The following is a 24,494-nucleotide window of genomic DNA, read 5'->3' as shown; positions in this document are numbered from 1 at the left end:
CCTTCCCCTCTGCCTCCCTAAAAAAAAAAATAGAAACCCCAGCAGGGGGTGTTTTTGCATTTACAGTAGACTGTTTCACTGAAAGAGTTTGAAGTGTGCCCACGTAAACAGCTGAATCCGTACAACTCAAGAGTGCTGTAACCTGTGGGCAAAGAGGGAGAGGCAGGGAGATGCTGATGCTGGAACCTCTTAAACTGCCTTTGCTGGCAACAGTGAACTGGACATTTGGTCTCCTTAAAATATATCTGCAAAGGGAGCCTTTGGTAGTATGAGCACTCCCTTGGGAAGAGGAAGGCTTGCATTCAGGTCTCTTAGCCAGATCTGGATCCTAAGAGGATGCCCTTGTGCAAGTGAGTGATCTGTGGGTTTGGTTAACGTATAATTGTTGCTTTCTCCTTCTATGGGTGCTGGATTCCATCACTGCCAACTGCAGGGTTCCTAGCAGGAAGAACAAGACAGGAAAGACCATCAGTGTTATCTGCAGATTGGGCTACTCTGCTCACAGGTTTCTACTTTCACCCTCAGAATTAATTGACCCTTGTATTTGACAATTGTTAAACAAGGAATCTGTTAAACAAAGAATCTCGCGTCAATGACCTGATCTTATATCTGCTCATGTGAGTAAACAATTACATCCCATTACATATAAGGCTGTTAAAGAAAAAATGCACAGCTCAAGAAACTGCTTTCCAGACTATAGTTTCTAGTGTGTTTTGTGATGTAAAGAGGCTTTGACAATTTCCCTTTGGCAGTTTGCATGTACTAGTCATTTTGGGGCATTTTTGATTATGCTATCTAAGCTACACAAATAAGTCTCAAATTATAAATTTCCAGAACTTCTATGGGTCACTCCTTACAGGTCCATGATTCTGGTAACAATTGTGGTGAAGGAGTGTTCTCACACTAGATTATTCTTCATTAGATGTGTAAGAATCCAAACGACAGGTACTTTTTCTGATTTTTAATTCCCGCCCCCCCCTTTCCTTATCTATATTTCTCCACAAAAAACAACATAGTCCCCATGTGAGAGGGGGGGACTTTGTGATGGAAGCTGATAGTTTTCTTCCATGAAGATTCACTGTACCAGAGGAATGGTGGTCTCCTGGTGCTATCTTAAGGTGGAGCTGTCTTCTAGCTCAATTCAAGAGTGCCTTCAGGTCACCACCACTGTGTGATCTCAGACCTGATTTGTTTCAGATGAAACTAAACTGAAAAGAGGCTTTGGGAGGATAATTATTGTGCCTCAGCCACTTGCAGATCACTGGACCATGTCAGAAGTAGTGATAAGAACCCCCCCAAACACATGTAGCATGGCCATTGGTTTCTCAGCACCAGCTGTTTCACTTTATACGTCTGTTCCTGTTGGTCTGCATTAGTCACTAATTTAAATGTAAACTCAATTTAATCTACTCTTTTGCTGAATCTGCTGACTGAAATGCAGCCATTGAAATAGCAGTTTCTTTGTTACTGATCCCCCCCAGAACAACAGCAAATGCAAGTGCTGAGCTCTGCATTGTCTACACTTGACAGTCACAGAGTCCTGTAGGGAAGTGAGTCTAGATAAGGATGCAAGGAGCACTTACTGGCAGTAGTTATCTATATATCTATATAATTTTTTAAAAACTTTTTAACAAAATTGTATTGATGCACAGGGGGCATTTAGGTACCTGGCAGTGTGATCTTTGAGTTCTGCTGTAGGGAATGCACAATGTATGGAGGTGCGTAAAGCACCCTTTGGGCAAATTAAGTGTATGATGAGTGTTATGGGCTGGAGCAATGTGATCTAATTTCCAAAGTATCAGCAGAATAAACTTTAGTTGAATAAAACTTGCTTAGAGATTGCACATATACATTTTTACAATCAGCTTCCTATTTGTCTTTCTGGTTTTTTTAAGAGATGGAGCAAAAAAGGGTATCAGCCACACGAGAACTGAGGGAAAAGCTGGTCCTGTATTTGCAGCGTACTTATCACTTCATGTCTCAGTTCACATCTGTTTAAGTTATCTGTTTTTTGTTGCCCTGGCAATGAGAGCAAACACTGTGTTACTGCAACTTCTGACAATAACTCTCTGTTTCTGTACTCTGTTGTATTAAGCTGGTCCCAAAGAGATTCACATAAAATCATTCTTTGTAACCAACTATATTTCACATGGACACTATCTGTAAAATAATTATGTATTTCTGTTGTGCACATACCTTACAAGGCTCTTAGTGTGTACCTATACAGACATTTCTGATTATACCCAGTTCTAACACTTAACTCCATACAATATAAACTCTATTAAAAACTGAAAACATGCACGCTCCTGGCCATGGCAATATTCCACTGTTCTAAATATCATGTGCTTGAAATGTTCAACTAAAAAAAAAAAAAAAACAAACAAAAAATCCCAAGAAGTTTAAAAATAATTATTATAGTGGCGCCTTTCTTGCTTTTGTGGAGCTGAAATCCTCCACACCATCTGCCTCTGTATGCAAGTGCAATTTAACACTCTGGCTTGTAAATAAATTGTGGTCTGAAGTTCCTGATGCAGACCTTTGTTCAGTGAGAAGCCCAGTGAGTGAAACAGCTGTCCTTGCACTCAGAGATAAGGGTGTCTCCAGCTCTGTTCTCTGCAGGTATTCCTAAGTGCATGATCAGCTTCTGTCTCCAGCTATGAGTTCTAAGGATTCTGGAAGCAATTTACACTTAGAGAGGGATGTGCATAGTATTACATGTGTGGTTCTCTTTTGACTTTATTCTTGTGTCTTCCAGTTAAGAGTTTCTCCAGTCCATAGGCTGTAGGATGGTAGGAAAGCATTGTGAAAGAAGAGAGAATCTCAGATAACATGGTGAAACAGTGATTGAAGGGTGTGATTCTGACATTGAAGTGCACCAAACTTTAAATTGGAAAGAAACTCTCATGATTATTGGTAAATTTCAGCTGAGGAAGAGAAAGATGGAGTTTAGCTTTTGAGTTGTTTGTCTTCAGCCAAGTAGGACAACAGAGCCAGCAAAACAGCTTCTGATCAAAGGTATCAATAGAGAGCAAAGTGAAAGTGAGAAAGTGTCCTTCTTTTACTGCTCTACCCTGTAAACACAATTTAGGAGGATGTCTCCATGGGCACCAACCTAAAAACTTCCAAAACTTTGACTTGGAAGGTATACCTTAAGTTGAACATTTCTGCAAAATACTGAATCCATTGCTAAAAACGGTAACAATAAAAGTTGTTTAACAGACTGCATTTGTCTGGCCAAGGCAGTAGATCGCATAACTGGAACTGGACACGCCCAGCCTGCTGCTTCCATGTTGCCTATGGTATGGAATGTGGAGCTGGCTGGACAGGACACAGACTCCCTCTCAACAACTAGGATCAAACCATATCTGCTGAACTTCCAGGCATGGTTAATGAGATGGAGTTCTGAAGAATATTTAACTGTTCTTACTCAGAATAATATTTAACAGAGGGATAATTAAAAATTAGTGCAAAACCAAATTCAGGTAGTGAATTTTAAAAAGTAATTTGAAACCAAATACTTTGAGCACATCTCCTTGGGTGTTGCTTGGGTTGCATGTCACAAAAGCATCAGACTTTTTCTTTTAGATGTATGAACTGCATCTCTAATAACTGTAAATTCATGCAAAGCATTGTTTTTTCATTAGTGGTAGGTTCCTGGAAAGACCAAAACACTTAAACTTGGTATTTGCAGTGAGGCAAAGATGCTAGAGGAGGAGATGCCATGTAAAGTTTCATCAAATAAATATATGAGCAAAGTTAATCAGGAACTTAAAATTTTGCAAACGGTGCCATTAGTGCAGAAATACTGTTCAAGAGACAGAATGAATTTTTAATTTTAAATATTTTTTTAGTAGCAAATTTAATCTTTCATTAATGTTTCTCTTATTTCAGTAATCATCTTGGGAAGAGTCTGCAGCTGCTGATGGACAGAGTGGATGAGATGAGCCAAGACATTGTTAAATATAATACCTACCTGAGGAATGTAAGCAAGCAGCAGCAGCAGAAACATCAGGTTGGTAACATGGAGAAACTTAAATGAGAGCATTTTTTTCCACACAAAATACAGTTTGGGTTGTGTTATCCAAGACAGATGAATTGGGATCTAAGCAAGATCTTTGAAAAATATACCTGTTAGGCAGTGTGGTGGGTTGACCCTGGCTGGGTGCCAAATGCCCCAGAAAGCCAATTTATCAATCCTCTCCTCAGCTCGGCATGGGAGAAAAAATGCAGAAGTCTCATGGGTTGATCTAAGAGCAGGGAGAGATCACTCATCAATTACCATCTTAGGCAAAACAGGCTTGACTTAGGGTAATTAATTTAATTTATTGCCAATCAAATCAGAGTAGGGTGATGAGAAATGAACCCAAATCTTAAAACACCTTCCCTTCACCCGTCCCTCCTTTTTGAGTTCAACTTCAGTCCCAGTGTTCTCTCCTTCTTCCCCTCAGTAGTGCAGGGGGACAGGGAATAGGGGCTGTGGTCAGTTCATCATAACATCTCTGCTGCTCCTTCCTCCTCAGGGATAGGTCCCCTCAAATTCCTCCCCTGCTCCATGGGCTGCAAGGGCACAGTTGCTTCACCATGTTCTGCACCACGGGCTGCAGATGAATCTCCTTCCTCACTGACCTTGGTGTCTGCAGGGCTGTTTCTCTCACATATTCTCATTCCTCTCTCTTAGCTGGCATATTTCCCCTTTTTTCCCCCATCTGAAATGTTTTATCCCAGAGGTACTGTCACTGTCACTGTTGGGCTTGGCCTTGGCCAGTGGTGGGTCCATCTCAGAGCCAACTGCTGTTGGCCATATTGGACATGGGGGCAGCTTCTGGCAGCTTTTCACAGAATCCACCCCTGTAGTCCCCCTGCTACTAAAATCTTGCCACACAAACCCAGTACAAGAAGATTTATGAAATGGGTTAGTCAGTGGGCAATTACTAAATGAATTCACTTCTAGTGGTATATGGCATGGATTTAGCTTTCTTTGCTATTTTACATGCTTATTAGTGATTTAGGATAAACCAAAATAATTTATAAATACACCATGTGTCACGATCCACTTGTGCGGGGTGTCATGATGGTTCTTTTCACTGACCCCAAAAGTGCAAAAAGGCAAACAACAGGGGACTTATCAGTTAATCACAACAAATGCACCTTTATTAGGGGCCAAAACAGTAAATGCGATAGTGGGGGATCAGAAAGGAGATAAAAGGATAGAGAGAGAGAGAGCAGGGGGATGGGAATAGCTACCAACACAGGCGAGATCCTCTGTGGTCCGGACGATGGGGATCCGTCTATCATGTCGGGGGAGTCTCCGAAGTTCTGGTCAACTCAGGGGTCCAGTTATAGTCCACAGAAGAAAGAGGGGGGAACATGCAGGACAGTGAGAGTCTATTGTGATTGCTGCGGGGGAACAGGTGAGTCCAATGAAACCACCAAGGCAGGATGAACACGATGAAGAATAAGTCCATTGGAATCACTGAAGAAGAACAGATCATGTCAGTAGTGGTTTCCCCACTTCCTGTGGTAGGGGTCTCAGTCTCAGTCCTTAGGAGGAGGGTTTTCGGTCTCCGTCCGTCAGTCACAGTGGTAACGAGGCAGATAAGGGGTCTTCAGTGAGAGACCACTAGAGTCACCCCAAAAGTTCATTTGGCTTAAATGGTGGAGAGTAGGTGAATTTGCAGTAGGCCGTTCCTTGCTGGGTCCATGCCAGGTCCTTGCCAACTCCTCGCTAAGTTCTTGCCGGGCCTTGTTCGGAACAGCTAACGTAACGGTACAGCAGTCGCACCTGCACTGCCGCTCCCTCCAAGCCGGAACTCTAGTGGGGGGGAAGGGGTTTCTCCTCGTGGCAATCGGTAGGCAAATGTGGCAGCTTCAGACAGCCTCTTACACCATGGACACAGGAATAAAAGATTCAGTAAATGAAAGGGGTGAAACTACAAGTTTTGCTCCAAACCAAACTGTGTCTTAGTACCGTCACATGTAGTCATGCATCTAGAAATCTCATCCAGTGGACTGCGAAGAAGTTGGACTGTTCTCTGATTGAAAAGGACATTTGAGTCATGTTTAGTATCAATAGATAGTGATGCTGATTGGGTGATGCTGACTTTCAATCCCTGGTGCCAAAGGGCCTCTTTAAAATCCAAAGCATTAGAGAATTAGAATTAAAATCCATTGATTAGAGAATCTTGAGTATGAAGAGCAGGTGACCCTGCTTGAGCAGAAGGGTCAGACAAGGTGATCTCCAGAGGTCCCTTCCAACCTTAACTATTCTGGTGTTTGAAGACAGTATTACTTTCTTTGCTCTTGCTGCACAGATAAAGCAATGCTCTGTCTGACTGTAGGAGGATGGTGGTGGTAAATGGGAAAAAAGCACTATGAGAATGATTTGAAAGCCTGGAGAGAAGATTTTGGTGAACAGAATTCACATAATGTGATAAGTTAACGAGTTACTTGCTTACTCAAGAGATACCTGCATGAAGAATAAATTTGAGCTCTTTTATTTAGCAGACAAGATATGACAAGATTCAATATTGGCCAACTGAAAATGGGCCAGATCACTTTTAAGATAAAACATTGAACTTATTGCCACACAAAGTGATTATTAAAAAGACTTCATCACTGACTGTTTTAAAATCAAAATTACTTTTTTTCACATAAGTAAAGTGTAGCTTGAACAGGGAATATTTTAGGGAAGCAGCACATGATCAGTGGTCTGTCCTGGCCCTGGAATTCCCAAGGACTTGGAAGCTTCATGCATGTTATCTTCAGAATTTTTTTCCCTTATTGCCTAATTTGAATAGAAAGATGACATCTACTTCAGAGGTTTTTGTTAACAACAAGGGGATCTATTTATTTTGAAAAGCAGAGCAAAGTAGGTTCCATGGTGTCTCACTTAATTTCTTTACTAACTATAGCTGCTTTAGTAGTGGCTCATTACAGCATACTTAGTGGTCGTAACTTCATTTCTAAAATGGAGCAATTGTGATTAAGAGCAAGCCATTTCAATAAAGAATAATAGGCAGACTGCTGAGAAGTGAATGGGGTAATGCAAAGAAAGAAGAAACTGCATGCAATTCACATACAAATATGGGCATTTCAGATTTTATTTTTAACATTGTCCAAAACCATGTATTTGTCACTACTACTGGAAAAAAAATACTTCATTTGATTGTGCCACCAAGTAAGAACTGTTTTCAAATTCATTGGATCACAGATACATTTAAGTAAGCAAGAGAAAACACTCTGTACTCTTTGTCTCCTTAAAGACTTTTTTGTTGTGTTGAATGTGAGGACTTTGAAGACAAACTTTAGAATTAAATCCTCACTGCCACATACAGTATGAAATCTCACATGGTTCCTGAATTTATGAGCTTTGCAAGAACAAATGTTTATTTGATAGCTGCAGAAACGCTTGTCTCAATTTTTATAAAGTTTGAGTAATCTCTGTGGCAAAGAGAAGTATGGAAAATAATTTTTTTCTTATATATATAGCAGAAAAAAATTTACAAGCTGCTGTTCTAGCATATTAATGGAGAAATGAACCATTGTGCTTGGTTTCAGCCACCACTTTGTTCTCAGTTTGGAGTTAATATTTTTTGGCTTAAAATATCTTATTTAATCTAGTTCTCTTCCCCTTTCACATTAATATTGTTTTGACCTTTAACTTACATAAAATGGAGAATTTTTGGTTTGTGCAACTATCTGAGGTGGTGGCTTCTCATACCTACATATCCCACCTTTGCTTTTTTCTATTGTGTGGGGCAGTGGAGGCCTTTCTAACCATGTTCTATTCTTTCTATCAGATACAGTGTTTATCTCTGAAAAATTTTAGAAGCTAACCCCTCTATCTCAGTACTGTATGATTCTCCATTATCTCACCTTCTTAAGGTGCCAGTGTGTGGGGTGGGGAAGGCCTTGTTGCCAGTGAATTCACACTAAATTGTGAATTGCATTTTATTGTTTGTAGTAGCTTGAATTGCATTATATAGTGTAATTTTTAAAACACACTTGCTGGTTTGTTGAAAACATCTGAAAAGAAATTTTTTTTTGCAGCTTTGTAAGTCCTGCTGCATTTTGATGCTGTTGTTTTATTTTCAGTATCAGCAGAGACGTCAGCAAGAAAATATACAGCGTCAAAGCCGAGGAGAGCCCCCTCTTCCTGAGGAGGACATCAATAAGCTTTTTAAACCACCACAACCACCTCCAAGAATGGAGTCACTCCTTATTGCAGGTAATATTTAGCAGTGCTTTCAACTTACTTTTTAACATAAGAATATCTGCTTGGGGCAAAGTGCAGTTGTATTCTTTGAAAGCATTTTAAGTTTTCATGACCTTTGCCATTATGGTGTGATATTTTGGCTTGGTAGCATTCCAGATCCTATCCTTGATATTGTAAATTTGAGACTTTAAAGAAGAGATGGAGAAATGCTCCACAGGGAAGGCTTTCTGCATGAATGGGTGTAGCTGCCCCCTTCACTCATGCCCCAGCTCCTCCCTCAGCTACAGAAGTCCAGGAGCTGTATAGACAAGACTCAGGAATAAGCTCTTTGGGCTGGAACTTCTGATTCAGAGCAGTTGACAGCAGCCCCAAGTTATTGATAACATCTCTAGGTTTGAACTGATTGTTGCATCAGCTGAGAAGGTTTTGCTTTTAATTTCAAATAGAATGGAGATAATTTATTTGTTTTGTATGGCCAGAGATTTAGGGAAGCTATCCCCATATTCTTGCACTGCCAGGAGAGGAAAAATATAAATGGGATCAAAGCATAGATAGTTAGAGATACCACCCCCCAATTTCTTCAGTTCACTGGTGGGCTGCAGGCATAGCCACTGTCAGTGCCTGTCCTGTGCTTCCTGAAAGGGACCTCACAGTGTCAACAGAGAGCAGGCAACCTAGGTGCCCTGCTAAGTAAAATAAGTTTGGAAAATGTCATGAGAAAGCAAATTGTTTAACTGTAGCAGGCTTTTTGGACCAGATAGCTATCACCTTATTTTGTACTGAGAGAAAATTCAAAATCCTGGTAACGTACTGTACATCAAAGAGTGCTTTGACATTAAAAAAAAAAAGTGGATTTGAATTACCTGAATTTTGAAGTGACCAAGAGATTATTATTTTAATATTTGATAGTTTCACAGTGATAATAAGTGCTGTGTTTAGAAGAAAGAATATTCTTGATTTATTACTCCTTACAGGGTCTTTTAGAAAACCCTATTGGTTTTAGTTTTTAGCAGTTACTGAATCCTAGCAGCATTAAAGTATTTAAATATTCAGCTCTAGCAGAGCTTATAAATGCAACTGAAGAGTGTATATGTGTAGACGTGTGTTTTATGAAAGTGAAAGCTTAGGATGAATCACCCCTTACAAGAGAAGGAATTGAAAACTATTATACTTAAAGGAAAAGACAGCTTTCAGCCAAAGCACTTTCTTTGTTCTTTTACCATAGTCAGGGGAAGAATTGAAAGCATCCACTTCAACTTAGATGAAGTAAAGTTTGTGGATAAAGAATAAAACTTAGCTCTTTGTCTCTGAGGCATTGAAAAACTTTTCAAATAGAGCGTTAAATCAAGAGTTTATTGGCCTTCTAAACAGCCTTAATTTTGATTAAACTGGCTTCAGGTTTTGCTATTCGTAGCTAACAAGGGAAATAACTTGTAGCTGTAAGAGTATAAAAATGTTTTGATGGGCACGTTTGATTTGTAAAGCACTGACAAATCTTCATACCCTGATGATTTTTGAAATAAAGTGAAATGTTAGGTAGAAAAAAAGGCTAACAATGTCAGAGAGGAATAGCACAATTTTTACTGTGCTGCTGAAGAATACTTCTTGCAAATATTTTAATAGAGAAAGCATATGCATAAGAAGAGAACTGAAATTCACTCTTGTAGAATTTTTAGAGCAGCTAAATTGACGAATTAATGTGACTGAGCTTTCAGTTCAGCAGCAAGAATTTCTTACTCTTTTTATTGTCATATGTATTTTCAGAAATTGTATGTAGTATTGCTGGAAAATTAAGGGATTTTTTGAGCATACCAATTTACCTGTTCTCCTAATTTTGTTTCTTCTTCCCAAACATATTTGGGAATCCTGAAAATGTAAAATTCCTACATGTGGAGTAGTTGAGCAGAGTTAGTGGCTTCTCTATAAATCCTCAGTGATTCACACACATTTTGTTTTTGAAAAACTATGTTCTGGGGTGTCTTTTTGAATTTCAAAACTGACAAGGGTTTACTCTTTCCTTTTGACAGGTCAAATTAATACCTACTGCCAGAATATTAAGGAGTTCAATGCACAGAACCTGGGGAAGCTTTTCATGGCTCAGGCTCTCCAGGATTACAACAACTGAAGAAACTTTGCTGAAGCCTTCAACAAGAAGAGTAAATTACAGCTTGACACTGTTCATGATCATCTTGAAACTTGGTTATATTGGGATGAAAGTCTTGTAAAACAGAGTCAGCTTGGTTTATGTAGAATTCTCTTATAATAGAAAAATAAAGGCACATTTTAATGATATTTTAGTATTTTCTTACTTGTTGGCCGAATTGAACTGGAATTTTCTGTGGTCACTCAGGTTTTATAAATGTTTGGCAGTTATTCATGTTTAGTCATAGCAAATAATACAGGTTTTATTTAACTTGGAGTCAGAAATAAAAACAAATATTACAAATGTTCAGTATAACTGACTTAGAGAAGAAATTTAAGATTTCCCAGTTTTGGTTGAGAAGTTACAACTGCAATGTGCTAGACACTTGGGGCAGTTGCTCATTTTTATTTTAATCTGTTTGGACAGTCTGGTGCAATGGTCCTTCTGTATCATAAATGTTTCTTAGACTTCACATTCAGAACATGCAAAACATGGTGGGATGTGGAGACTGGTCACCACCATATTTTGTTGTGTTTCCATTTCCTCTTGCTGCCACCAGCTGGATTGAAATCACAATCTGGAACAAAAAGCTGGAATGAAAACTAGTTAATGGTTGGACTTGTAGATCTTCTTAAAGGTCTTTTTCAACCTAAGCAATTCTGTACAATCCAGTGATGCTACTGAATTGTTCATGACAGAAAGTCCAGAAGTAGCTGGAGCAGCCAGTGCAGTGTAAAAGAGCAGCATCTGCTGGAGCTTTGTCATGTGGATGAGTCTTTATTCCTTAACTTGGTCTACTTACCTTCTTAGCATGAAAGTTAAAGATTTAGTACATGGCAACTTACACGTGTTGCTGTCATGATTTAGTCTTTTTTTCCTCTTGAGTTCTTGCATATCGTTATATGAATACCAAGAGCCTAAAATGACTGAAGAAGTGTGGTTTGGTCTTTTAAAATAATATCCTCTAAATATAGACCTAGCATGGAATATTTCAGCCTCTAAGGTGAATATTTTGGAAAGTCGTAAGTGTGTGAATCCTGGGGTTTAGACTAAGTACTTATTCTTTTACAGTCTAAACTATAATGATTGCAATATTTATGTAGATATGCATGCAAATTTTGTTCAGCCTTCACATACCTGTCGAATTGCCAGGCTGATATTTTACTTTGGAAATCTTGGGCACCTTTTCTTTGTGTTGGTTTTCATACAGTGAACTCCTCTGAAATCAAAGATCACTGAAATATCCTGCTACAGTGCCACATGATTGAGTTTCGTCTCCTATACAAAAAATATTCAAACTGTTAATTTTTCTAGTTTTCTGTAGCACCAAAATAACCACCAGGGAACAGAAGTAGGAGCAGAAAATTAGGCTAAGATGAGACATTTGAGAGAGAAAAAACGATCTTCTGGATAACTGGGAATAGAAGACTGACTCTGTATGTGTATGGAAGGAAGCAGCAGTAACATTATACATACTAGGAGGTCTGTAAAGTTAGCAAAACAAATACTTGGAACAGGTTAAAAACAACCTGTGTGTTTTGAATTAGTTCTTTAGGATTGAGGATGTAAATGGAGAAAGAAGGCAGTAATAGTCTTCGCTGAAGTTTAATAAGCTCGGTGGTTTTTATTTAGCCAGATTGAAAATATGCTAAATGTCAATTAAAGTCCATTAAGAAATAAGGAAGACTTTAGTAGAGATTTGTAGCTTCTAAAGGCATAGACCTGTGTCAGAAGGGGAAATGAGATACAAAAGTAGGTGAGCTGTAAGCAGATATTGGAGATGATTTAACTGTTCTGTTCTGAATTACACTTTGGTCTTCTGTCATGGTGGAAATAATCAAGAGGAAGCTTCTCTGGGAGGCAGGAGAGGTAGAGTCACTTGAAAGTGTTGATCAATAAAAGAGAATCGACATCTGTGGAGATTGGAGATTAATAGGGATGGGGCTGTGTCTTCATACTGGATTCAGTGTGGACTTTCCCCACTATAACTATAAAGCTATTTCTATAGCTTTGCTTTTACTTGTTCTTTAACTAATGTAAGTGAGCTGGCAGCTCATTCACCACAAGATATGTCCTTTCTATTTCTGATTATGGTAGCACGACCTGTTTTTTCTGCTTTCTTGTCTGTGAAAGGCTTTTTTGTATACTAGTGAGTATGTAGTGATATAGTGTCTTTGAGAAATGCATATAAAGAAGTTAGAACTTCATTTTAGCCAGCAAACCATTGCAGAAGCAGGCATGGCCTCTTCCCCATGGTTCCCTCTCCACAGGTAACAGGTATGCACACAGGAGACCAAATGTGCACGCAAGGGAAAACCTGCCCTGTGGTTACTAGTTGCACACATGGTCTGTATCAAGTTGTCATCTCCTGTCAGGCTCCTAACCCTGCAGGTTTGTATTGGGATAACTGGCTTGTAATTTATTTTTTATTTCTGCAGGATTGTTATCCTTGTAAGAGAAAGTGTTACTATGGTATCCATCTCTAATTGGTGTGAATATTACAGGCTCTCCAAGCTAGATGTGCAAGTCTTTCAAAAGTGACATCTGAAAGGAGAAAAAAGATGACAATTATCTTAGTTTTGATGCTGGAGAAGAACAGCATTTCTTCTAGTTATTTAATACTTAGGATCTTCACCAGTATAGCTGGTGAGATTTACTGCCTCTGTTCCACTGCTACTTGTGAAATGTCTAATTGTACTGATAATTGTGGATGTGAAGCACTGTCTCCCTTAACCACAGCACTAGCTCAGGTCCCAGTGCCATGGCTGCCACTTACAGGTGCCCCTTTCCCAGCACCCTTGTCCTGTGTAGGCAAAAAGGCCTTGCTGGTGAAGGGTGGGGTAGATGCAGCTTGGTATTGTATAAAGGGGCAGAAATTTCGTGCTCTGGTCATTTGAGGTAGTCACAGCAATGGATAGGTGCATGCTCCCACTTGGCTCAAGGCAAAGTAGAACAGGTTAATCTCAGCATTTCTAACAGGCTGAAATGTCTCTGCTTGGATCAGCGCCCCAGTTATGCTCAGGACGGGCCATAGGAAAAGGTGCTAAACTTTGGACCATCTGTTGGTTTAACTGAAAAAAACAAATTTTTAAGATACAGTTAAACTGCCACAGCTGTTGTCAAAATCTAGTCCTTAACATTAATATTTAAGGAAAATGAAACTAAATGGGAGAGCTTTTCTATAATCTGAACATACTTGACATCATGATGATGCACTGTTTCCATTCTCCGTTTGGTATTCTCAAAGTTGGACCAGACTCATCCAAGCTGTAAAGCATTCTACTGCTGCCTGCCCACATGGAGGAAGCACAGGGTGCTCCCCACTTCTGCCCAGGTTATCGTGTTCTTTTTTCTTTTCTGCTCCCATGATGCTCTCCCAAATACTTAAACATTTAGGAGGCATAATTTCTATTCCTGTGTGTCCTGTTGAAGTCTGGACATGTATGCAGAGCTGACCACTGTGGGTATGAGGAACTGCCAGGTAAGGATGGGTAGTGTTTGTGCAGATGTAAACACGTGCACAGAGGGGCAGAGTAGAGAAGGTCTGAGTGAGGTTGCAGATGTCCTTTTTGGTGCTAGCAAGGATGCTCAATGGGATTGGCATTGGCAACCAATAACACTTGTAAAGAACATTTGACATCTTTGTGTTTATGCTCTTTATACTTTGCAAATTTCTGCACCCATGCATTCATCTTGTTGGTCTGTATTGCTCAGTTTTTTGCCTTCTGACGAATCTCTGATATGACAAATCACGGGTGACAATCTGAGGCATCTTTAGGAAGCAAGCACTATTTAATGGTTCTCACTTGGCAGCCAAAGGACTGAATGCTCTGTTGAGACGTCGTTAGGAGCTGGTGGTGCAAATAATATCCCAGTCAAAATCTCTGCAGTGTGTGCAGCAAGAGGAATTGAATTGCTGTCGGTAGAACTGCTTCTCATCCGGATTGACAGCCCTGGGGTGAGAGATATGTCCCTCATGATTTTCCTTGCCTGTGCATTTCTCCCTTTGAATTTTATACTGCCTTTTAATTTTCTTCAGATTTTGCCCACAGCTTGTTGATTTTTAAGTAAAACCAGCATGCTGCTCTAAAACCCATGCTTTCTGTCATTATATTTACTTTTCTATGAATTCTTCTGGAAAGCTTTGTCTGCAATTGGAATGATGCTTTAAATTTTGTGATCTGAACATTCCATTTGTGGTGGAGGTTTGATTTGCTCAGGTGTCAGGTATGATCCCAAGTTCAACTTTCTCATGCCCCTGCCCTTCAGCTGCAGGGCCCTTAAAGCCTTGGCACTGCTCAGGAGATGGTGGTGCTGCTCTTTGGACTAGTCCAGAGGGACTCATTCAGAAGCTTTTCATGTCGACTTTATTACTGGAAGGAGGTTTATACAAAGTTGGTCTTGTGTTTTATTTTTGATCTTTTATTGACAGAACAGATTGCTGTTGACACAACTCATCATATGCTTAGCAGTAGTGAACTGTGCCGAGCTGTGGAGGATGTCTAAAAACAACAGCTTTGCAAAAGGCTCCTTACTGAGAGAAAAGCAAAAGACTCCTTAATAAAAGAAAAGTTAATGTCTTATTCAATTAAAGCAAACATTTATATGTGAGGGAAAATGGTGAGATCCATTTTACAATGATATTAAAAGGCATTAGAGTGTCAGTAAAATAAACAAGGAAGAGTAGCAATGTATTAATCCATCAGAAACACAACTGAAGCCTTCCAACTTCATAAGATGAAAAGGATATGTGTAACAAGGATTGCCATTCTGGTTTGAATGATCAATTTATTCGGTCTCTCTCCATTATTGAGGGTGATGTTGCTTAAATGTCATACGATGCATCAATATTTTTTTCCCTTCTGGGTTTGACCAATACATATGTAGTTTTATATATGTCATGTTTTCATTATTCAGGGTGTGATTTCATCCCTTATCTCTCAGTAAAACTTACAGAGAGCCATATCCCTCAGGTTAGAAAGTTGAAATTGGTTAAAAGTTTCAGGGGTCTCATAACACATACAAGTGTTTGCTTGCTTGCGTATCCTGATGTTTGAAAACAAAGCACTTGAATAGGTTTTCTCTGTCACAAAACTGATTTTTTTTTTTGTTTGTTCCAAAATCTTTCACTTTGCTGCTTTAACATTAGCACATTTAATTTTTAGCTCACTGATTGCGTCTAAGGCAGAAAAGCATATTATATAATTGGAACTCACCATTTGCAATAGACTTGCCTTTTTCAAGATGTGGTAAAAAATTGCTTGAACGGGAAGTCCTGACTAATAATGACCAATTTATGTATTTTAGAAGTAAGTATATCAAGGCTAGTCTGTCTTGCAAGAATTTTAATACATGAGCAGTTTGTTCTGCACCAAATGTGTGATTTCCACACAGATATTTATTTTTTCATTGGAAAAAAAAAAAAAAAAAAAGGCATGATCATATTAATTGCTGTGCAGAAGTCTGGCAAATCTGTTGTTACTGGCTATGAAGAAAATAGTTTCCAAAATGATTAGCAATTACAAATTCCAGTGATGTTAACAATTTCTTTTCATGGACTTTAAGGTCATATTAAAGTTAATAATTTTTAACATGTCTCCTGCAGTCATGCTCTAAGACATCTAAGTTTCTAGTACTATTAGGGGAGAAAAACCCTTTCAGTTCATAGAAGAGCACTTTCTACAGTTATATATATGTGAGCACAAGCAATCATGGGCTTGGTTTCTTGTGGCTTTTTGGTCTTCTTAGTTCAACCACAAATAGCTGTTCACAATGACTCCTACACACAACTGCCACATTAGATGTTCAGTTCTCTCTCCAGGAGTTTCTCACTTCTGAGCGAGTGCTGGTCCAGCTCTCGTGGCCACGGCTCCCAGCCCGCAGGACCGAGTGTCCTGCAGGTCTGCCCGGGATCTTGGCAGCTCCGCCTGCTGCTCTGTCTTGTAACTGTGCTTGGCCAGTGAGTTTAGAAGGCATCAGACGAGCTAAGACACTGCATGACTGTGTTAGCTCTGCCTCGTTAGAAAAGCTCAACATCATCCTTCATTAATGCTGACACCACCAGCTGTGCACAGCACAGAGTGTGTGAAGGGGAGGCTGTGCAGATCTGCATTCACAGGAACCACCAGCATCCATCCTGGGCTGGCTTACATGGAGTGCAGTCAAACAAGCTCTTTGGAAGTGAAGAGCTCCCATTCGCAAATTGATTTTTTGTTAAGACTTCCATGAGCATTTAATTAATCCCCACACTCCAAGGAAAACTTCTGTTTAGGGGGGGTAGCCAGACATTTTAATTTTATGTATCTATAGAAGGGAAATCAGGTAATTTATGAGAGGCTTCTGCATCAACCACCAAACCACTTCCATGGTTGTAAAGTGACTGGTTTGTGTTTGTCTATAAATTATACTTGCTGGCAGAAAAGTCAGCATTTGTGGGTGTGAATATTTCTTAAATCATAAGAACTTTCATTAGATCATAGCATTATTAGAAGAGACTACTATTGTTATATATGGTATTTTTCATCTCTCTTAAATAAGTGGCACAAATCAGGCATCTATCTGAAATTTCTCATCCCCTTCATGGGCGGCTGCTGCTTCTTCCTCTCTTGGGACAACCAAACTTTACTTTTCTCCTACAAAACACAGAAGGGCATTCCTCACTGAAGGAGGTGAAAGAGGACCTGGGCCATGGGTTTAGCAATCCCAAAGGAGGAAACCCCCATTCCTGGCGAGAAGTTTGTCTGTGTCTTGTGGCTCACCAACCACGAGTTCTGCCTGCCACCAGGCCATAGCAGTGGATGTGCCACTCTAGGTACTAGAGTGTCAGTAGTGCTGTTGGAGAGACATGGGTGAATAATTTCTTTATGTAGAGGGCAGCTCTTCTTGATTTGAAACATATGAAGCTGCTTCTTCATTCACATCTGCCTGGCAATACAGATGTGAGCCCAGCAGGAATCGTATCTAAACCCAGATACAGTAGATCCAGATAAAGGTCCTCCCTGAGCAGGCCCTTGAATCCCAGTGCTTCATTCCTCCAGTACAACAAGTAGCAATTCTCTCTTTTGTATTTTCTGAGTGTAAGCTCCTTAAGACAGATGCTGTCATCTGTCATACGCATTTAAAGTACTTCATGTACTCAATCCAGCCCATGCTCAGCAGGCCCTTGATATCATTTGGAGAATCTAAGTATAATTGCCTTATTATTACATCTTATGGAGAAAATAGTACATGATTAGGCTATTAAAAGGTTGTGTACTGAGTAACAGGATGAAGATTGCACTGACAATTCAGGTTTTTCCTGTCTCTTGAGGGCTCAGATTTCCAAAGTCTAGTAAAGCAGAAATTATTGTATGAATTTGTGTAGACTGCCGTGCCAGCTGTATTTGAGGCTGTGTTGGAGACACAGTTACTCTCTCTGAGAGCCAAGAGAGTGGAAAGCAGCAGCACAATGCAATTACCTGCTATGTGTACCTGACAGCAGAGAGGTGTTAATGAGCTGCTTTGCTACCTGCCGAACAGCAAAACCGTGTTGAGGCCAAAATGCATAGATGTGATGAACCCTTCTGGTCTGGTAATGCTACCAGCCAGACAAGGTTGTTCTGCCTCCCCTCTTCTTAGCACCTGATTTTCATTTCTTACGTTTCTTAATTCTGTAATTAGATCACCATGTTACTTATTGTCAGCCTTCATCCTTGGTCATTATTTGAATTTTAAGATCAAAACTCTTATTTTTCCTTATGGAAGTGCCAGAGCTTTTAATATGAGACTCTAGTTTTCCTTCTCTTTTTTTATTTTTTTCCCTTTTCTGTAACCTCAGCCTTGGAAATAGCTGAATCCCTTGAGCTAAAGCTTCCCAAAAAAGATCCTATTAGTCAGACAGCTAACATCAGGAATGTTTAGCCTGAATTGTTCAAAGTTATCCTGAAGCAGAGTATTACAATGGAAAATGTTAAGTAGCTTCCTTGTAAGTGTGGCTACTTCTGCTGCCAGTAATATCCTTGGCCTTGTAGAGAATGTTCTTGTGCTAGCTAAATTAGATTAACTAGGAAATTTTCTCATTCTTTAATGTCTATCAGATTTGAGACTTCTAGGCTTAAGCCTGCTGCCACTAAAGCTGATGGTGAAACTATTGGATTCTGTGTGAATGTGGACTTTTCAGGGGTGATGTGAAAATTTTGTATTGTTGAAATCTGTTAGTATTAAGAATTTAAGAATATAGGCATTACAGTGCAAAACTAAAGATAATAGCTTTCAGACCAGACTTATGTGTGAACAATAATGTGTATGACAATTCAGTCAGTTTTAACATTAGCTTGTAAAAATCTTTTAAGTGTATTAAGAACATAAGACTTCCCATGGCTTCTGGTTAAATTACATTTTTAATATTGTATAAAAAAATTGTGTGATGAAGGGTTTAATTCAATTTTTCTGAATGCTTCATATATCTGAAGAATTACAACTCTTGGGAGACCATAATATAATATCTAAAGTCATATTGGTATTTAATGTTTTGTCATTGTAGTTCTGTTTCAGCCTCTGCACCTTATTCCATTATCCTCAGATATGCTGTGGAATTATTCAGATTTAAATAGCTTTTACCTCTCTGTCAGGAAAGCAATTCTGATTGTATTATCTGCATTGTTTTTTTAAAGAAACTGGTAATATAAACTCCTGCCCTTTTCAACTGGAGATGGCTGCCTGGTGGCACTATTTAATAGCAGGAAAACAAGTAGGCTCCCAGCTGGCATATTGTCACTGGGATGTATAATATGTGCTCTGCTCCTGAGAACAGTTGCGACATTTGCAGATTTAAAATACTGAGCCATTTTGTCCTGTATTTTGTATGTGTTAGGCAATTTTTTTGTCCCCATGAAAATCTGGAGTATCTTCAATACTGTGTCATGTTGATTTTGAATCCCCAGAGCCTTTTTTTTTCAGAGCTAAATACCTGCTGTGCCAGGGCATGGGTCAGCCCAGAGCTGTCTCTGGGAGCAAGTAGTTCAGAGGGATGAATTGCTGCCTGAGGTAAGTCTCCTCGCTGGGCTGTGGTACCCCAGCTAGCTGGAGTCCTTTCTGTGTGCTGTGCACAGCACAGGCAGCCTTGGGCTGGGAGCCTCAGGGAGCACGCTGTGTCTGTGAGCTGAGCCACGCTGCCCAGCCTGTGCCATTCCATGCAATGTGCCAAGGAATCGAGAGGGAGGGAGGTTTCAGGATATCCTCTGTGCCAGCACCTCCCCTGTTTGAAAGCAAGAGTTGATGGTGACTGAAGCCAACACTTTTACTGACCATTCATGGAGAGCAGAAACCTGTTCCTGGCAGAGGAGATCTAAAATGTCCAGGGGCAGGAGTAGCATCCAACCCATTCATATCCACCATACAGAGAGTTTGCAGTAAGTGCTCATACTTGAGCACCTTGCAAAGTGATCAGCTCAGCTACAAACAAGCTGCTCTCTTTTGGATCACTCTGCTGAGCTAAATGGGAGAACTTCTTTGAAGCTTGTTCATGGCTGATTTTAATAGCAGCAGTCTCATCTTGTTGTATGGGGCTTTAATTGTGCATATCCCATTAGTGCTAATGGAGTTGCACCTGAAGTCCTGCACATGAAGATGGGACTATAAATCCAGGGTTGCAACCTCATTAAAGTTGTTTATTTCACATGTAATAGCCCTTTTGCCACCAGGATACCTTAATTCATTGCTTTATTTGTCCCTTTGAATGAAGTCTTCTCATCTCAAGATCATAACTACTTCTGTGCCATGCCCTGAGATGGCCACTCACACTTTTCTCCATCTCTATTGCTCAGCATGGCAAAAAAAAAGGCCCAGACCCACCTCCTGTGAGACCCTGATACAGAGAATTTATTTTTAAAAAATCTTTTAGGCCTCACCAATTCCAGCATTGTTTTTCTTTATGAGTGCTGGGAGGTGCTGCTAGGCCATGCCATTTCTCAGTGCAGTTTCCCATTGCTTTTGGTGATAAAGCTCTACTCAATACCTCCCTGCAGGTGGTGAGGGCAAGGCACAGTGAAAGTAGGGGCAGCAGTGCTGGGCTCGTGCTGGAGAAGGTGTGTGTGTGCAGCAGGGAATGAGATGCTCTGGCATCTGGGCCTGAGGTAAAGGCAGAGGAAAAAGAGAAGGTGGGAAAGCCAGGAGAGAACTGCAGTTTGCAGACATGAAACTTTGAAGTTAACTTTAGTGAAGAACAAGTGTCCACAACTAGTGGGATAAAAAGATGGATTTCCCCAAGTGAAAAAAGCAGGCTCAGGTGTGACCATTTACAAAAACATGGTGGTTTGTGAGCAAATGGAGTGTGCTGGCACACAGCCTGTGTGGGGTGCTGGGCAGAGATGTTTGCTCTAGTCCAACAGGAGGAGACACTTCTGACAAGTAGGTACCTTGGTCTCTGCTTTCTTGTGGTCTTTTCAACCTGAATCCTGTTCATCACTGAAGGGTGATATATGCAGGAATAGCAGGGCCTTTTCTGATTCATCACAAATTGTGGATAGCAAAAAAAAAAAAAAAAAGTTACATTCTAATACCCTTTGCTTTGAACTTCTAAATTTTTCTTTGCAAGAATGATTTTATTCACACTGGTCATGAAAAGCTTTGTCATCTCCAGGCCAAGATTTTCTCTAGTAGTTCACCAGCTCAGTGCCCATCACAGGTTGCCCTGACATGACTGGTTTGCCAAAGACATGAAGTCTGAAGTCTCCAAAGGGGGGTACAACAAGAGTAATGGCTATTAAGAATATGTGTAATTTCTGACATGGATGGATTGAAAAACCTGCTTTAGGTCCATGTTTCTTGGTTTGGATTTGTATGAATGTTGTGGTTTTGGCAGGAGGACAATGAGGTTACAGGGAGGACTGGGGGAAGTGAGTGCCTGTTCTTTGTCCAGCCTGGCATGTCAGAGGGCAGTGGATCTGGGGCCAGCTTTAAAACAGGAACACTGGTAGGAAGGTGATCACTAAGAGGGTAAGTAAAGGGGGGATAATTTTGGAATGTCTTGGTGGAGGAGAGGAAAGGGGAGGAATTAGGAAGACACAGAGCTATTTACCTGCCCTAATAAATCAACTGACTTGAGGAAATGCCTGTGTGTGAGGAGGATATGAAGGGCAGATACAAAGGTGGGTTTTCATATTACTGAGTGGGAAGATTTCCTGCCTGAAGGCAGCTCAAACTAGGTATAAATATGAACGTGAGCAGACTGAAGCCAGTGATGAGCAATCTTCTGCAAGTGGTGAGACTATGCTGGTGACTTGGGAAGAGAGTGTACGTGTTTGTGTAGGGCAATGCTAAGTGAAAATGGTCTTGGTGGAAGAAGAGACTGTTTTCTCAGATATTAGTTCACAGATGACGCTTTATTCTGAAGAACTGGAATGTGTCCTCGCCACTTATGTCTGCAAATCAGAGCCTTCACCAAGACTCCCGAACTCATCACATCCCCCAGCACCATCTTGCTGTTGTCCAGTGCCATTCTGTGACTGCCATTTCTGTTTGTGTGTGAGTCTTTCAGAATAAGCTTTACTAGCACTGCAGAGCTTCCCCTTCACTGCAGCACACTGTTTGCAATACTCAGCTCACTGAGTCAATTTGCAAGTGTAGTTATCCTGGTTTGAAACATCTCATTTGGAGATGGATCCAGATGAGACAGCAGCAGTATTGAACTCCATATTGTGACTCAAAACAATGGCCAAAATGGAACGCCTTTACACATTTATTTCCATTTCCATTTTATTTTCTTACTTATTTAAGTGAATAATTAGGATAGAAGTTGCTCCCAAGTATGTGCTTCACCCAAGGTTGCATGGTACCCTGTGCAACTGAATCCCCCTTAGAGATGTTTTGGATTAAAACTCTTAAATTTCAGGTGTGCTGAATGCTTCTATCTGCTCCACTGTGATAAAGGCATGTTTGCCCTTGGCACACTTTCAAGCTACAGCATTGCAAACATGGCCAGTATCCAGGCACAGCTTTCCCGCTCCCGTCCATAACTGAGACCATAATTTCCCAACCGTCCCTCGATGCCCTGCTGGCAAGGCAAGCAGCTATGCCAGCAGTGCAGTCATTCAATTTGTGCAAGCCTAGGGAGATCATGAGGACCCTTCAGTCAAGGACTCTTCAGTGAAACTGCTAGCTCTACTCCTTTTGTGATAATCACAGACATTTGTCTATTAAAAGAAACAAATTCAGACACTATCAGTTTGTACCAACTTTTTGTTCTTCTGCTCAGATCTGTTTTTTCGTTCCAGAAGCTGTGCAGGGTTTTGTAATTTTTAAGAGGTCTTATTTTTGACTAAATCAGCACAACTTAGTAATGACAGTAAAAATGAGGCCATTTTGTTTTAACATCTGACTGTGAATCATGTTTGACATTGGCAGGGAACAAATAAAGGCATTCTGTTTCCCTGTGAAATGAGGGGGGGTTTGTTGGTTTTTTTGGGGGGAGGGGTGTTTCTTGGTCTTTGGTTAGAGTTTTTTGTGATCATCTATGTCTGTAGTGTGCTATGCAGAAAGTGCATCCCATGGTTCCTCACAAAACTCTCCTGATTGTGGGTTGTTAGGATAAATATTTAGCAATCAACTTGGCAGGGGAAGCGCTGCTGGGAGCCACCACCCAGGGAGCATCCCACTACCTACTTCCAGAGCAGATCCAGCAATACCACTGAGATCCTGGCTGCCATGCCACCTGGATTGCTGGTTGCTGGCCTGCGCAAGCCCTTTGATGAGACCACACAAGCTGGCTTTGATCTAGAGGCTACCACCTGCCAAGGGCTCTTGTGTATCACTTGCCTCCAGAGTGGTTCATCTCAGCTGTCTTCTGCTGCCTGTGTTGGACCTGGTCTTCTGGTACCTCTCTGTGAAGTGTGTGATGGTCAGGAAGGAGACCAGATGAAGGCACCTACTTTTGGATGGGATGGTTGTGCCCTGAGCTCTGGTGACTGCAGAGGAGGCACGGGGTTACCTGCTCAGGTGCATGCACATCCCCCTGGTACCTCCACTGAGATCACACTGGAGTGGAGGGTCCCACCTTGTTTTTCCCAGCTCATCCAATATCTTTTGTAGATAGATGAGATCCGCCTCTTCATGCTGGGCATGTGATATTCTGAAAACCCTGAATTTGCACCTGGAAATGGGAATAAAGCAAGTCTGCATGCGAGGAGTGCTCTTGCTGCACTGTGCCACCCTCCCCTGTGTCTGCCAGCAGGTGTGTGTGTGCTCCCATGTGCTCTGAAAGTGGAGTGAGTCCCCACTGATGATCAAACTCTGAAATCCAGATCGTGTCCATCTTAGTGAGACTGTCATGTTGGTTACATGAAGTGTATCGTGCCTTTGTCGATATTTTTTAATAGCTACAAATATTTTCTATCAAGTTTTATTAAGTGAGACCCACATACTTCTCCCAGCTGTGACTGCGGTCTGTTCCTACATAGCTGTTCACCCCGCCCTTGCTCAGCAACACTTCACAGTCATGCTGTGGTGCAGATGAAGAATTTGGGTTTGAAGTTGGCAATCTGATTCCCATTAAAGCTGTATGGAAATTTGCCACACACCTGCCTAGGAAGCTGGAATAAATAATTCAGTGCTGTACAGTGATACCTAATAGCAAGCAGATAACTTGAAAAACCTCGTACTTGATTCAGCTCCTCTGTGCTCTGTCCTTTCATGGCGAAAGAAGGAGAAAAGCCCCCAAGACGGACATGGAGAGGCTAAAAGGGCTGTGGACCTTCTGAGCATGAGCTTTTAGCCCTTCCGAAGGAAGGGAAGGGACTGACATCTGGTACAGCTGAGGAATGCAGCGAGGAGAGCAAACTGTGAGACCCACTGACGCTTGCTGGGGAGAGAGGCACCAGCGGGAGTGCGGCCGAGTTAATTGCTGCAAGTTAATAACCATACAAGGCAAAAAGAAGAGCATGAAAATCTTTGTGTCTGACTCCCATTTTCAGAAATACCTTTGTACTTTAGGAGCAAGTGTCATAAATAGAATTTAGACTCTCCATTGCATGCATTACTTTTGCAAGGAAGGCCACCTTTGTTAGATTCAGAATCACAGAATATTCTGGGTTGGAAAGGACCCAAAAGAATCACCACACAAATCTATTAACCAGTAACTGTGGGAGACACTCTTGCTACAAG

The 24,494-nt window shown here is 40.7% G+C and overlaps 1 protein-coding gene across 1 annotated transcript in view; it reads left to right on the top strand.

Moving 5' to 3' along the window:
* The window catches only part of EIF3H (eukaryotic translation initiation factor 3 subunit H), an 85,949-nt gene extending 75,442 nt beyond the window's left edge, over window positions 1–10,507 (top strand). Inside the window, exons 6-8 of the mRNA XM_053992162.1 lie at window positions 3,892–4,012; window positions 8,095–8,227; window positions 10,243–10,507. Coding sequence (XP_053848137.1) covers window positions 3,892–4,012; window positions 8,095–8,227; window positions 10,243–10,340 — 352 coding nt within the window. The 3' untranslated portion in view covers window positions 10,341–10,507. The remainder of the gene's footprint in view (window positions 1–3,891; window positions 4,013–8,094; window positions 8,228–10,242) is intronic.
* Window positions 10,508–24,494: the final 13,987 nt, after the last annotated feature.

Source organism: Vidua macroura, chromosome 1, assembly GCF_024509145.1.
Source record: "Vidua macroura isolate BioBank_ID:100142 chromosome 1, ASM2450914v1, whole genome shotgun sequence".
NCBI lineage: Eukaryota > Metazoa > Chordata > Aves > Passeriformes > Viduidae > Vidua > Vidua macroura.
This window is presented reverse-complemented; position numbering and strand designations above follow the sequence as displayed.